This window comes from Scleropages formosus, chromosome 25 (genome assembly GCF_900964775.1).
Source record: "Scleropages formosus chromosome 25, fSclFor1.1, whole genome shotgun sequence".
In the NCBI taxonomy this organism is placed as follows: Eukaryota; Metazoa; Chordata; class Actinopteri; order Osteoglossiformes; family Osteoglossidae; genus Scleropages; species Scleropages formosus.
In genome coordinates, this window is record NC_041830.1 from 2,853,308 (window position 1) to 2,868,745 (window position 15,438).

At 41.7% G+C, this 15,438-nt stretch overlaps 1 protein-coding gene across 1 annotated transcript in view; it reads left to right on the forward strand.

The window, feature by feature from the left end:
• Window positions 1–4,709, forward strand: part of spen (spen family transcriptional repressor) — a 51,215-nt gene extending 46,506 nt beyond the window's left edge. The window contains 4 exon segments of the mRNA XM_029249021.1: window positions 1,248–1,580; window positions 1,783–1,977; window positions 2,698–2,856; window positions 2,996–4,709. Of these exon segments, the coding sequence (XP_029104854.1) occupies window positions 1,248–1,580; window positions 1,783–1,977; window positions 2,698–2,856; window positions 2,996–3,127 (819 nt within the window). The 3' untranslated portion in view covers window positions 3,128–4,709.
• Window positions 4,710–15,438: the final 10,729 nt, after the last annotated feature.

Below are 15,438 nucleotides of genomic sequence, written 5' to 3' on the forward strand. Positions count from 1 at the left end.
TTGCCTGTGTACCGACCTTGCTTTTTGGATTGCCCCTTTAACGACGTTTGCGCCTCGAAGACCTTTTGCCTGTCCTGTGATGAAGTTTCATGGAATTCCCATAATAAAGCCCTTATTCCGCTCTGCACTTGGGTCCGCCACTTCCTTCCGGGACCGAACATGACAACTGAACAGTATCTTATTTGTTTATTTGTCATATGCCTTTGTTGAGCGCTCTGTAGAAATAAATTGAATTGAACAGTACAGCAACACAAGCTGCCCGGGAACGGGTTAAAGCAACAATTTTCTTAAAAGCACAATTAGATATAAATAAGAGAAAAGGATAACAAAGGAGTCTTTAAAAAGGCACTGCTGCATCCCCCAGTGGAGAAAAGATCTGACGTTGTTTCTTCAACTGCTGTTCAAACCATGTTTGAACTATCATAAAAGTCCATGAGCCAAATTATGAAAAAGTCTCTGTCCAGGCTCTGGTCCACAAGTGAGTGTCAATAATGAATGAAAATGTAATATTAAATAACAAACTAAAAATAATGTGTTAGACATATAAAATATGTTGTTGTTATCACTGTGATACCTAAATATGTTTGAATCTGGTATTCGTTTACGTTTTTAAATTTGAGGTGATATTTTTCATCTTGGAACCAACTGCTTTTTCCATCAGAAATAATGGTAATTGTTACGCGAAACATAGGGAGCCGGGGCAGCTGGAGCCAAGTGCAGCGTCGTTCGTCCGGAGTTGAGGGATGAGGCGAGTTCACGGTGTCGGGGACAGACGAAGGGTCGGTCGATCGGCGGTCAGGGTCAAAGCGAAGATCCATGAGCGAGGTCAGGGGACTTAGTGAAGGGTCGGTCGAGCGGCGAACAGGACAGGAACGAGGATCCGTGGACGTGGTCGGGAAACGAAGCGAGAAGTCGAAAACCAGAGAACGTGAACCGAGAGCTAGCGAAGCGTGTGAGCGAAGTGTCATGAAGAAGGGCGGTTGTCCCTGACGAGATTCCGCAAAGGTATGGGAACGGAGGAGGGTCTTTTAAAGGCTGAGTGATCAATCAGGTGCAGGAGCACCATTGGGTGCTGTTGGTTGCGTTGTGGGCATGGACGTGACAGTAATTAGATCCTTGGTAATTTGTCGAGAATTCGCCTGGTGGGGTCATTTCACTGAGCAAATTATCTCTGTTATGTGAAGAATGTACATGTATGTACTTTTTTTTCTGTAGTGACATGTACCTTTTGTTCTCTCACCCTTCAGGATGGTGAGCACAGCCATCGTAGTAAAGCACCACAGGTGTCCTCAGGGGCAGTTGGAGGTGGGGCAGAGCTCAAAGCAGAAGGGTCGCATCACCGACACACAACCTCCATGGATATCTCACATGCCCCCAGGGTTCAAGGGGAGGCAGGTTCTCCATTGTACACTTCTTCCATTGCTGTCTCCCACAAACTGGAGATGCCGCAGACTCCCGTGCAGAAAGGGACTGCGTCTTTTGCACCCTCCTTGGTGCCATCAGGCTCCGTGCAAATGCACACAGAAAGCAAGCAGGAGCACACAGCACCGCGATCAGTGGACATGGTACAGCTTCTTAAGGTGAGACACAGACAAAGAGACTGGCACTAAGAAGGGACACTCATGTGAAGGTAGAAACTGGCGAGTCAGAAACTTATAAGAGTGAGAAAATGGATGAGGTTAACTGGTGAACTGGAGAAAATCTGGTCCAGTCTGGCAGCCGGAAGCAGTTTAATCACCTGTATGTTAATTGATTTGCCCTGCTTGGTTTCCCCGTGAGCAGAAGTACCCCATCGTGTGGCAGGGCCTCCTCGCTCTCAAGAATGACACAGCGGCTGTCCAACTGCACTTTGTTTCGGGTAACAATGTGCTGGCACACCGGTCACTGCCACCGCCCGAGGGGGGCCCTCTGCTCCGCATTGCTCAAAGAATGAGGCTTGAGGCGTCGCAGCTGGAGGGCGTGGCCCGCAGGATGACGGTAGGCGGTCCTTCTATTAAACCCTCACTGGTTCAGAAGCGCACCCAATTTACATATTGTACATCATTACTGTATTTCATTGATTCTGAGACATCTGCACGAAAAAAGAAATTGCAAGATCAAAGAAAAGATTAATTAAATCATGACTCTTAATGCATTTATTATTTGAACTTTTTATTACATAAAACTTACATTTTCAGTATAACTAATGTAAAAATAAATTAACAAAAAATTGCTTTACTCATCAGATTATTTTTTGTTTTTCTCTTTACTGTCAGTCCGTGAACCGTCTCCTATTCAGAACATCTGATTCTTCTGATCTGATTCGTTTGAATCACTATTTACTGTATTGGATTTTGAACAGCTGAAATCAGTGTCTTCCCACAAAATATTGTCCTCGGTGCCCAATTTTGGTACAGTTTAACAGGTTTTATACTAGCAGTGGGCATAACTCGATAAACTGAGTGCTATATGTCTGGATTTTAAAGTTGTGAAAAATTAAAAACATGTTTCAGAATCAATGAAATTCAGTTCTTGCCAGAGTAGCCAGCTTGTTTATTAGGTCCCAGTTCTTTCAAAGCTCTTTTGATTTTTATGTAAATTTAAAGGATTATGTGCCTGTAATGAGAATCAGTGCAGCTTAGGCGTATTATGATCGGAGTTCTTATAACTCCAGGAAGATATTTTCATAAAGTGGGTTAAAAAAAGTCTGATATTTAGGTGGAGAGTGACTACTGCCTCCTGCTGGCTTTACCTTGTGGACGGGACCAGGAAGATGTTCTCAACCAGACCCATGCCCTCAAGGGTGGTTTCATCACTTATCTGCAGGCCAAGCAGGCTGCCGGCATTATCAATGTCCCCAACCCGGGTTCCAACCAGGTAAAAGCACTGTGGTGTGGAGTAATGTATGTTTATTTTTGTTTACATGAACCATGGTTGTGGTGGCGTGTCATATTTAGGAGGGAAGTAGACATGTCCAAATTTCATTTTTATGTCATGCTGCTGTTGTCCTTCACAGCCAGCCTATGTGCTCCAGATTTTCCCACCCTGCGAGTTTTCGGAGAGCCACCTGTCCCGATTGGCTCCGGACCTCCTCAGCAGCATCTCCAGCATTTCGCCACACCTCATGATCGTCATCGCGTCTGTGTGAGGGCGCTGGACGCCAGCAGCTTCAACTGGGAGGACCACGGGGACAGTCTTGCAGACACCATAGGTTGTCCGGCTGGACTAGATCTGCCCTGATCAGTTCCTCGGATCATTTTGATTTTCTTTTAAGTGTGCTGGAGTTGTCTGAAGGACACGCAGGAGAGAACAACTTCAGAAGTGAACAATCTAACTGGTGGATTGTGTTCTCAAATTATTCTACTGTTTTCTTACAAATGGATCGGATCAGTCATTGCACTATGTTGGAGAATTTTAAGAAAAGTACAAAAAAAAAAAAAAAACTTGGACTTTCAGAGTGAAGTAAAAAATGACCAGCACCGCGCCAATCTGGAGCTTCCAGCCTCAGCGCGGGAGGAAACATCCGGCAAATCACTGTCAGGCTGAACTGTCAACTGCACCTGTCACCTGTACCTGTACTGCTACTACTGTCCTCCTGCTGGCTGAAATGTACTACTACTCCTTGGAGAAGGATGGCGCTCTTATGATCACAGTTTCTGCCCCAGGAACATGGAGCTCCTTGAGTTGTACAGTTTACACTTTATGCCTCAACTGGGGACCATATATAAATGCATATATAAATATAAATATATATATAATATATATATGTATACATATATACTTTTTTCTTAAAGGTTAATGGTCAGATGGGACTATGAGAGCCTTGTAAATATTATAAATATTTAAAGACTTAAGCGCAGTGCTGGGAGTCAAAGTGGCTCCCTAACTTGCCGGCGGTTAAGGAGGCAGGAGAGCAAGAAGAACTGCAAACTCCCAGCAGAAGTGTTCACAACCATTTTGTTTTTAACATAAATCTGTGCCAAAATGTCTTTTCAGAAGAAAACTTAAAGCAAACGAGAAACTAAATGGAATTAAAAATCAGATCTTATTTTCGTACTTGACTTTGTCGCTGTTTCCTGCTCAACTGTCTTGTTTTTAGGGTTTGTTTTAATTCTGTGCCTCCTTATTATTCTGCATTGATTTTATCGTCATTATGGGGAAAAATGCTACACATCCTTTCTGTACGTTATTTTGTGTACGTCTGTGGTTTTACAATTCACCGAAGGTTTCCCTTCTGCTTTCCCACCGAGGTGCGACTTTACGCCCTCTGAAGATTGTAGAACTTGAAGTGTGGGGGCATCAAGCAGCAGCTACACCACGCTTCAGTGTTGGCACAGACACACAGTGGAGGAGAAGACATTGGAGACTTAGCTGAGCCAAGATGTGATATGTGATGAATGAACTCTACCTCCCTACTGGCACCCCACCCTAGAACTACACTGTACACAGTTGCCCCCCCCATCGTCTTCTTTTTAAATGTGTCTTTTTTCAGAGTCATTTTGTTTTGTCAGACAAAACAAGGCAGTCTGAAAAAGGCAGAGCTAAGTGTAAACCGATGCGGACCGTGAACCGTGTTTCTCAGTTTTTGTGGTGTAAATATTTATATGACTGCAAGCTGACCACTTTCATGGTATTGTTGAAGGCACATAATTTTGATATACAAATAAAACAAACGAAACGCCCAAACAAAAACAATCAAAAGAACAATTTTAAACTTTGTCCTTAGATCTCATTTAGTTTTTAGTGTATTTTGGAATCACTATAAGGTCATTTCTACATGTTTTGTGAAATGAAACATTGGTTTACACTTAATCCCACTGACCATTAAATGATCAGTGACTACATTTTTCATTTTTAATGTTTACAACATTCGTCAGATGCAGTATTTCACTTGAATGTTTACGCTTTGGATACATTTTACTAGCATTTTAGAATTCTTGATAATTTAACAAGAACCTTAACAAAAGACAAAATAAAAATGATTTGTTCATACTTAAGGTCTGTGGTTATAAAGCAGCCTGTGTGAATTGGGGTGCAGAAATGGCAGAGGCCAGGTTAACGTTAGCATGGCCCTTAAAGCAAAGGTAAGAAAATATATACATTGTTTCTTGTTCAATATCCTGTTATTAGTTTGCCACTAATGTTATTCTTACATTTATTTACTGAATGCATGCTTTTCTTTAAAGTGACTTACAGTATTAAGCTGCTTACACTGATTTACCCATTTGTACAGCTGGGTAATTTTTATTGTATCACCTCTGGGTTAGTAACTTGGTCAACAGCACTAAAAAAGGAGGTGGGATTCAAACCTGGGTCCTTGAAGTGCAAGGCAGCAACTTTAACCACAGTGCCACCTACTGTACCATGACAGCTTAAACCACCTGGCCAAATAATGAAACACTTTGTATCTTTTGCTTTAGGAAAACTGAATTAAAAAAAATAACACATTTACACACTACTTTTTATTACGTTCCGATATTAGACAAAATCGAAAGAAATGTTGTGCAATGGGTAGTGTAGTGGTTCGAGCTGCTGCCTTTGCACCCAAAAGTCACAAGTTCATCTGTCACTTCCAGCTGTAGTATCTTTGAGCAAGGAATTTAACCTGAATTACTCCAGTAAAGTTATCCAGGCTGTGTAATAATATGAGCAATATACTGGTAAAAACTGAATACAGACGGTCCCGATAGTCCGACTTTACGATGGTGCGCTAGCCAATAGACATTAAACTTTGAATTTTAATTTTTTTCCCGGTCAAGTAATATGCGAAGCGATACTCTCTTGCGATGAAGGGCAGCGGCAGCGATCCGCATCTCCCAGTCTGCTACGTGGTCGCTAGAATACACATCCAATACTCTACAGTGTTCTGTGTTGCCAGTGTTTTTTTGGATACACGTTTGTATCTACGTTGGGTTTTATGCATCCATCATGTCTACAAAATGCCTATCTGTATCTCCTGCTGCTGGTGAGAAGAAGAGTGCAATCATTCTTGAGGAGAAACTCAGGTTAATTGCCCAGCATGAAGGCGGCAAGCCCGTAATGGCCATCGCACGTGAACTTGGACTTTTGCAATTGACGATCTCGACCATCTTCATGGATAAGAAGCAATCATGTTTGGTAGGTTAGGTGTATTACCTACTTTTTCGACTTACAATATTTTTGACTTACGATGGGTTTATCGGAACCTAACCCCATCGTAAGTCGGGACCATCTGTAATTACAGTTGTTTTTCGGTATGAGGGCAGTGTCCTGGCTGCCATTAAACTGTAAAAATGTTTTTTGAAAAAGCTATGAAATTGCAAATTGTACATGCTGGATTACAACAACCAGCATCATTACTGTGGAAAGGCAACTGGTATCACAGTGGTTACAGTTGCTGTTTTTGGAGCTAAAGGTCACAAGTTTGAATCACAACACTTGCTGTAGTACCATTGAGGAAGGTACTTGCCCTAAATTGCTCCAGTAAAATTACCCAGATGAAAAATGGTGAAATCAGTGTAAGCCGCTTTCGAGAAAAGCTTCAGCTAAATTAATTAATGGGAATGTACTGCCGTGTGGATTCTACAGTTAGATTTATTTGATTAGCAGATTGTTTTCTCGAAAGTGACGCACAACTCAAACAAAAGTGCATCGACAACAGACGAGGGGCTATAGACATAGATGTGCAATTTTTGAAGTCCACTCGGAATTCTGAACCCTCTATAGTCAGTATGTAGCATACTGGGATTTGTGGGGGATTGGTGCCAAACATATATAACAATATGTAAAATACGGCAACAATATATAAGACAGCCACAATGTGGAAACCCTTCTTGAATACTGAGAGGGATTCAGTAGTTCTGAGTGAGAGGGGGAGGTGATTCCACCACATTGGAGCCAGAACTGAAAAACCTTGTTGCTTTTGATTTTGGACCTCTTATGTGCAGAACCACTAAGCGGGCAGAGTTGGAGGAGTGTAGCAGTCTGGTTGGGGGGTAGCAAATGATTAGGTTCTGTAGGTATCAGAGAGCAGATCCATTGATGGTCTTGTATACAGATTTGAATTCACAAAACATTCCCATGTATCTCCCCTCCTCATCTCTCTCCATTGGCTACTTGTAGCTGTTAGCATCAAGTTCAAGACTCCGGTTATGGCATGCAGCATAACTATTGGGTACTGCATTAGCTGAAGAGGTTGGGTGGTGGATGCTGGAAGACCAGACAGGAGAGTTGCAGTAGTCCAGATGGGACATCACCATGGCCTGAACCAGGAGAGTTTACTGTGAGATAAGGGCAGATGTTGGACAGGATGTATCTGCAGGATGGGGTTATGACATTATTGTGTTGGGAGAAGCAGAGATATGAGTCAATCGTTACTTGATTTTGTGTATCCTCCCCATGGATTTCCTCCAGTAATCCCAAAACAGACTTCTCAGGTGAATTTTGTAAGAGGTAAGTATATGTGTGTGTGTATGTTTGTGAGTGTCTAAGGGAGAGACTGAGCCTAGCCTGTTCCTTTCCCTGCATCTCATTGACTACAACTCGATAAATAGCTACTAAAAATGGATGACTCAGTGAATGTCTTTCAACTTTTGAAATCCATGTAAATGGAAAACCTTTTTTTAAAAAAAACAAGTAATAAGGTGTTCATGTGCCCTCTTCTAGTGTCATATGCTAAATTAAGCCAGATTTCTTTGTAGTAATGTATGACACTAACTGAGAATAATTTGATTAAGTATACGTAAGCTCAGAACAAGACTGAGTTAAAATACTCTGTTTTACTCTGAGACTGTGCTGTTGGGCTATTACTCCACATGTACTTACAAATTCTGCACACTGGATTCCTTTTGTGTTTTCCACTCAATTTTAAAGACATCACATAGGCTTCATCTCTGTTTAGGTGGCTAAAAGTGGTGCAGCACTGGCATAGATTAACTTTACCGCAGTACATTCCTATCAGTTTACACATATACAAATGTCAGATTTGTCTCAGCATGCACAAGGTATCTTTGCACTAAGCTTTTCAGTGTATTTTTAAATTAATTTGACATGATTCAGATCAGGGTTTTGTCTTGTTTGACAGATTATTAAAATCAGACTACGATAGATTGCATGCCAATATTAATCATATTACTTATATGCTCTGCTGTGCACTGAGAGCCACTGACAGTATTACCACTCTCTTTGTGCCAAAGATATGATGAATAACTGAGCTCTTCATGGAACAACTGTGCTGAACCTAAAAGTGGAGCTGGATATTGACCTGCAATACTACAGTTTGAACATATTTTTCAAAAAGTGCAATGCCAGGAAATAAGAATATGATGAAAATTAAATATTGCGGGGGCGTGGTGGTGCAGCAGGTTTGACCGGGTCCTGCTCTCTGGTGAGTCCAGGGTTCGAGTCCTGCTTGGGGTGCCTTGCAATGGACTGGTGTCCCACCCTGGGTGTGTCCCCTCCCCCTCCAGCCTTGTTCCCTGTATTGCTGGGTTAGGCTCCAGCTTGCCGCGACCCTGCTTGGGACAAGTAGTGTGTGTGTGTGTAATATTGTAAAACATTTTAAACACATGCCCTTAACCACCACAGTTAAGATTACCAATGACCAGACGTTAACATGGTAAAAATTTCAAAGCTATACATACAAGATTTTTCAACAGGTTAATAAATCTTTCCACGTACTATATTGTTTCCATACCATACAGCTTGCTTTCATCTGCCTTTGAACCCAAAAGTTGCATGTTCAAATCACACCTCCAGCTCTAGTACCACTGAGCAAGGAACTTAATTGCTCCAGTAAAATTATCCAGCTCTATAAACTGGCAAACAATTGTAGGTACCCTAACACTGTGAGTCGCTTTGAAGAAAAGGTCAATGTTGTGTTGATAGTTTGGCACTTGAAATATTTTTGCATGCTGCAATAACCCCTCTGGCCACGTGGTGTCGCTGCACTCTAAATATTACATTTACATGTACTCATTTAGGAGGGTGTGGTGGCTCAGCGGGCTTGGCTGAGTCCTGCTCTCTGGTGGGTCCCGGGTTCAAGTCCTGCTTGGGGTGCCTTGTGACAGACTGGCATCCCACCCTGGGTATGTCCCCTCCCCCCTCCAACCCCAAGCCCTGTGTTGCCGGGTTAGGCTCCGGCTCGTGGCAACCCTGCTTGGGACAAGTGGCCTCTGCAAGTGTGTGTGTGTGTGTGTGTGTGTGTGTGTGTGTGTGTGTATTTGTTTATCAGACACTTTTCTCCAAAGCGACTTACATCTCATAGAAAATACAATGTGTTCATTACATTTGCAAAAAGAGACACTTAGATGCAGACGCGTGATTCTTAAGTGCAGTTGGTTTGTTACTTTCCACCATACGAACCAATGTTCATCATACAAGTAGCTGCATAAAACTTTATCTGAATATCAATGATTCCTGATCACCTTCCTAGTAATTTTTTTTGGGGATGAATATAAACATTTATGTAACATTTCAGGAGTAGCTGTGTAAAGGTTTATCTGGGCATGATCTTAAAGTTATAGCGCATGAACGTTTACACCTTTCATGAGCTTGAGAGATCATCGGCGAAGTGAGTTTCGGCTCTATCAACCGTTGTCACGGCTTTCGTGTCGGTTCCACAGTTTGTGCAAATGCTTCTTTTCACAGTAAGCGATATTAGATGGAGGAAATGCGCACGTGTGTGATACATGTCATTCCATGATCCCTTTGGTTCTGGAAGCATCCCACGTTCACCCATTTTTGGCAGGCTGGACTGAAACGGAGGCTCGCTTGAGAAATGTTCTCCTTTGCTACAACAATTAATTAAAGCAGGCGGAAAGTTTGCCGAGGTTTGCAAAAACAGCAAGACGGGTTCAAAAAAGCAGGCTTTGTTCAAATATTCAAAAAATGTTGTGGCATCCTTTTCCATAAAACCAAATCCATCTCCATCCACAAGTATGCATTTAAGTACTGGAGTCAAGGTCCCTTAGAAAAAAAACAGTATTGCCGTTTACCAAAAAAGCGAGACCTGATTTTGCATGTTGTTGTGGCTGATTGTTATATTTATGCAAACTGCATTTAAATATGGCAGATCCCTCGTCATGTACTCCACCTGTTAGCTATGTGTGTGAATTTGTGCCGAAGCTTGACCGACCAGTTGGAGAACCACAAGCTGCCATGGTAGCTGCCCACTGATGCCAGGCCCACCCTACATGGTTTAATACATGTTACAGTTATGGATCTGAATGTAACACCAAGTTATGGCACCGCACTTGGGTGTGTGAAGGGCCTGTTAGAAAAGTCCTGCTACCATTGTCCACATATTGCTTTCATTTTCCACGTCCAGCGTTGATGGTAGCTTCTGACACCCACTTGAGCATTTTTATGCATCACATGAGTCAAACTGTCTAATTTCACTGCTTAATTGATGCTTCTTTGGACATATTACCTGTTTTTACAACAGGGTGTTATTTATTTATTTTAGAGGATATTACTGACACTCGCTTGGTGGTCCCGCGCACGAAAGGTAAAGCACAGAGGTTCTTGGTTCTGGCTCTGTTGTGGTGGAACGACCTTCCCCTGTCACTCAGAACTGCGGAAACTCTGTCTACATTCAAGAAGGGTCTGAAAAGTCACCTTTTCCGAACCCATTTAGCCCAAGATCTCTCCAGCTCATATACGGTGTAAATGTTCTTGAGCATCACCAGATAAAGCCTTTAATCAGCCACTACTCCGACATTGTATTTGCTTGCTTGTGTATCTTATAATATTATTAAAAAAAAATTGGTGGGAGGGCGCGGGGGTGCGGTGGCGCAGTGGGTTGGACCACAGTCCTGCTCTCCGGTGGGTCTGGGGTTCGAGTCCCGCTTGGGGTGCCTTGTGATGGACTGGCGTCCCGTCCTGGGTGTGTCCCCTCCCCCTCCAGCCTTACGCCCTGAGTTGCCGGGTAGGCTCCGGTTCCCCGTGACCCCGTAAGGGACAAGCGGTTCTGAAAATGTGTGTGTGTGTGTGGTGGGAGGGCATCAGGGTTTGTCTATCCTGTGTTTTATGCACCTACTTGAACGATGAACCTCGGTGCAGCAAGTGGTAGGGAACAAACTAGGTTTACTTGAGACTTACATGTCTGCAGCTATGTTTCTTTCTCTTAATGTAATGCATAAATTGTACTTTTGCTGAGATATACGTTGCTTTGGACAAAAGCGTCTGCTGAATGAATAAATGTAAATGTAAATGTACTGAAGAGTTGCAGAGTGGCAAAAGCAGTTTTGTGTCCTATGCTTCTGGGATAGGATCCAGTCCACTGCAACCTGGCACTGGACAAGTGACTGTTGCTTGGATGGATGGATGGATGGATGGATGGATAATGTGAACTAGAGCAGTTCCAGTTAATTACCTTATTGAAGATTACCTTAGCAGAACCCCCTGTGGGACACTTTGAGGTTACTGACATGCGTCCTTTACCTGTCTGAAGAGTTCACCCTCCTTGTCCTTCTGCCAGTAATACTTAAGCCACATCCTTTGTATCTTAATACAGTACTATATTCAGAATAACCGAATAATTGAGGACAGCATGATGGTGCAGTGGGGTTTGATTCTGGCTTAGTCTTTGGTGTGTGCATGTTCTCCTTGTGTTCCTATAGATTTCCTCCAGGTGCTCCAGTTTCTCCCACAGTCCACAGATAGGTGTTTCAGGTTAAGTGGTAACATCCTATCCAGGATGTGCTCTGCCGCACATGCTGTTCTTCCAAGGTAGGCTCAGGACCACAGCAACACTGCAAAAGGAAAAGTTACTGAGTTACTGAGAGCGAGTGATTAATTTAATTACAATTTCAGATGCTGTTTGATGTCCCTAGAACTGGGTCTTCCACATAACCACGCTAACCATTGGTGTGCTTGTGATACCGAAAAATATCTGGTTCAGGCCTACAACATTCGGTCCGGCACGATAAATTGAGACCGCATCTGAAAATTGTGCCAAACTGCTGTGTTCTTATAAGAAATAATGGAATGAATAATTTTATTGTCTAGCTGTTTTCAATCTTCAGTCCATTTTCAGGAACGAATTAGGACCTGATAATGAGGAGTAAATGCAATACAATTACTTACAGGGATGTGCATGTGTATGTACAGTATACAACAGAAGTGAGTACACCCCCGTGCAATACCACTTAAATGTCAAATGATTCAAAACTTTATCACTTTACAGTAATTGCATTACTTCTAAGTTGAAGAGTAGAGTATTTGCTGTTATGTAAAATTAAAAATTAACAGTTTATATTTATTATATTCAAAATACAAGCCCCACAGCAGGAACACAATGCAACAAAAGTCAGTACACCTTTCATTACTGAGATTCAAATCTTTTATTTTCTTCAATACTTTGTACGTCCACCTTTATTTTTGATGACAGACTCAGTCCTCCTCTTCTGTGAACAGGTGACATACAAAAGGCCTGTATTTTTAATTGCATTGCATTGTCAACACCCACTTGCCCTAAGCGGGGTTGCGGCGAGCAAGGGGACACACCCTGGACAGGATACCAGTCCACCGCAGGGCACCCCAAGCGGGGCTCAAACTTCAAACCCACCACACAGCAGGTACAGGCCAAACCCACCACTCCACCATGCCCCCTTAAATCTAAACTGTTAATTTTTAATTTTACACAACAGCAAATACCCTACTGTTCAACGTAGAAGTAATTCAATTACTGTAAAGTGATACAATTTCAAATCATTTGACATTTAAGTGATATTGCACAGGGGTGTACTCACTTCTGTTGTATACTGTAATATGAGCATAGAGGTTAAAATAAGAAGATCACATTAAAAAAGTGTTGTAGGGGTGATTTACACTTTATTTTAGGATATGCACTATGCTACCAATGCAAAATCCCAACTGTATTTACTTTGTAGCTTGATGTCATCAGTGGAATCTTAATGTCCATTCCAGTGTGGACATGGATTATGATGAGCACTTGAGAGGCTCAGAAGGGACATTGCTTGGGAAAGTTCTTCATATGTGCCTTGTTGGGCAATGGACGACCCTGGCAGATCTTTATTTGGTCTCAAAACTTCATGTTCAGAGGTATTATACCAGATAATTACTTTTAATTGCTGTATTGGAAGAATATCCCGCTGTAAATGTTTCAACAGGTGCTGACAGGTACTCTGCTGGTATTCCTTTGTGTCAGAGGCAGCAGTATGCTTTACAGCACTAAACTTGACTGTTTACTACTTCCCGATACCTAGAATCACCTAAATGTGCATATTTTGTTAAACTGAAAGTGAACAAAATGTAACCTGTAGAAAAAAAAAATAATTTTGGAATTGTTTCACGGAGTTAATGCATAAAAGGATGTGCTCTGTACTGTGCTCTTACCTTGACATCTTAATACATTCAAAAAGGTTCTAAAAGCACATCTTTTTCTACCTATGTACAAGACTTGATCATCCTCTATACCCCAGCCAGACCGCTACACTCTTCCACATCTGCCCGCTTGGTGGTCCCACATACAGAAGGTAAAGCATGGAGATTCTCGGTTCTGGCTCCGTTATGGTAGAATGACCTCCCCCCTCTCAGTAACAACTGCTGATTCTCTGTCCACATTTAAAAAGGGTCTTAAAACTCACCTTTTCCAGACTCACTTCGCCCATGATCTCTTAAGTTCTTGTAAGGTGTAAATATTCATGCTCTTTCACTTTAAGATCATGCCTGGATAAACCTTTACACAGCTACTCCTGTAATGTGCGTAAATGTTTATATGTATCTCAAAAAAAAAATTACTAAGAAGGTGTTCAGGAATCGTCAGTATTCTGATAGTTTTATGCAGCTACTCGTGTGATGAATATTGTACTGAAGAATCACACGTCTGCAACTATGTCTATCTTTCTGCTAATGTAATGCACACATTGTATTTTCTATAAGATGTATGCCGCTTTGGAGAAAGCATCTGCTAAATTAATAAATGTATATGTAAATATCACCTCTTTATTGCCCATCAGTTCTATATGTAGCTCCTTGTGCTAAAACGGTGCCATTGGGCACACTGACTTTGCTTTGACTGTATCTAAAGCGCTTAATCTGTTATGAAATTAGCCTTTAATTACTATAAAATACACTTCCCTTTGGAGAAAAAGTACCTACTGAATAAATAAATGTAAAAGTGGGTAAGCGGCAATGCTTTAGGAATAAGGCTGGCCAGTGGTGGTCTGAACGGTCTTGTTTCTGCTCTACTGTTGAGCTGTGTCATGTTGGCTCTTTCTGCAGGTCAGACCTGAACATGTACTTGACGAGACTGAGCCAGAGGTTTAACTGGAATGTGGCAGATCCCTGCAAGAATCCAGGGAATTTCAATGGGAAAGTTCTACCACGGTAATGACACTGCTGGAGGCAGACCCATCTAAAGGCTGCTTGTGGCTGACTTTTCACCAGGACTGGGCCACTCTGCTTTCATTTTGTGTTTCTGTCCCCTGGCAAACCTTGTGACAAAAAAACACTTTGCTTTAATATTATATTATGAGGTTACTCATTTTACATTACTTATTTATTATATAAATATGAATTGCTAACAACTGTTTCCTTTTCAGATGGATTCAAGATTTAGTTTCACATTTGGTCAATTGTTTTCATTCAGAAGTGTAACATTAATTGATACTCTATGATATAAAATAGTTTTCTATCAATATAAAAGTGTTCTTCATAAAACGGCTGGCTTTCGGTGTTATGAAAGTTTGCTTTAAAAAAAGAAGAAAAAAGGTAGTTGAATGGAAGGCTGCAGTTATTAACCTCTCTGGTTAATCAGAGACATATGTTCATGTTTATGCTTGTGCTCTTTTTGTACAGCATACGTGGCGTGTTGTCCAGCATGTTCCCATGACAGCGTCCTGGAAATTTTGCTCTTACAATTTACAGTAAAACACACAATTACGCACAGCTGTTCTGCTTATTAAATTTTCATAGCTTGCTAAGTATACTGTAGTTTATGTTTGCTAATTTTCTAAGAAAGTAGGAATCCCTAACAACAGTTTTTCAGGTCTGAAGTTTTTGCAGAGCATGCAACTTGGCTGCCTGCGGAAATACCAAGTAGGCAATATTACTGCAGAAACTTATCTGCTATAAAATCCCTCTAACACATAAAACATCATAATTTTGATTTCATGGTATATATTTGGTACACAGTATATTACATGGTAATATTTTTAGTATTTGCAGTTTTGTTTTTCCTACAATCAAAACCCACTGGTTTCTTTCATTGACGACAGGGCACACATGGTTATGGTCGGCTTCCTGCTGACTCGGGGCAAAAGGTGCTTGTACAGATGAAGAGGAAGCTTTCGGAGATGAGAGCAACTTGTTCTGAGGTTAAAGGACCCTTGAAAATCCAATCTCCTTGCTGTGAGACACTGAATCACTGCTAATATGAAGAAAGGAAGAGACCCAAGTGTGATTTACAGTGCTGGGACAGGGCAGGGCAGGGTGAAGAATGTTAATTGACACTCC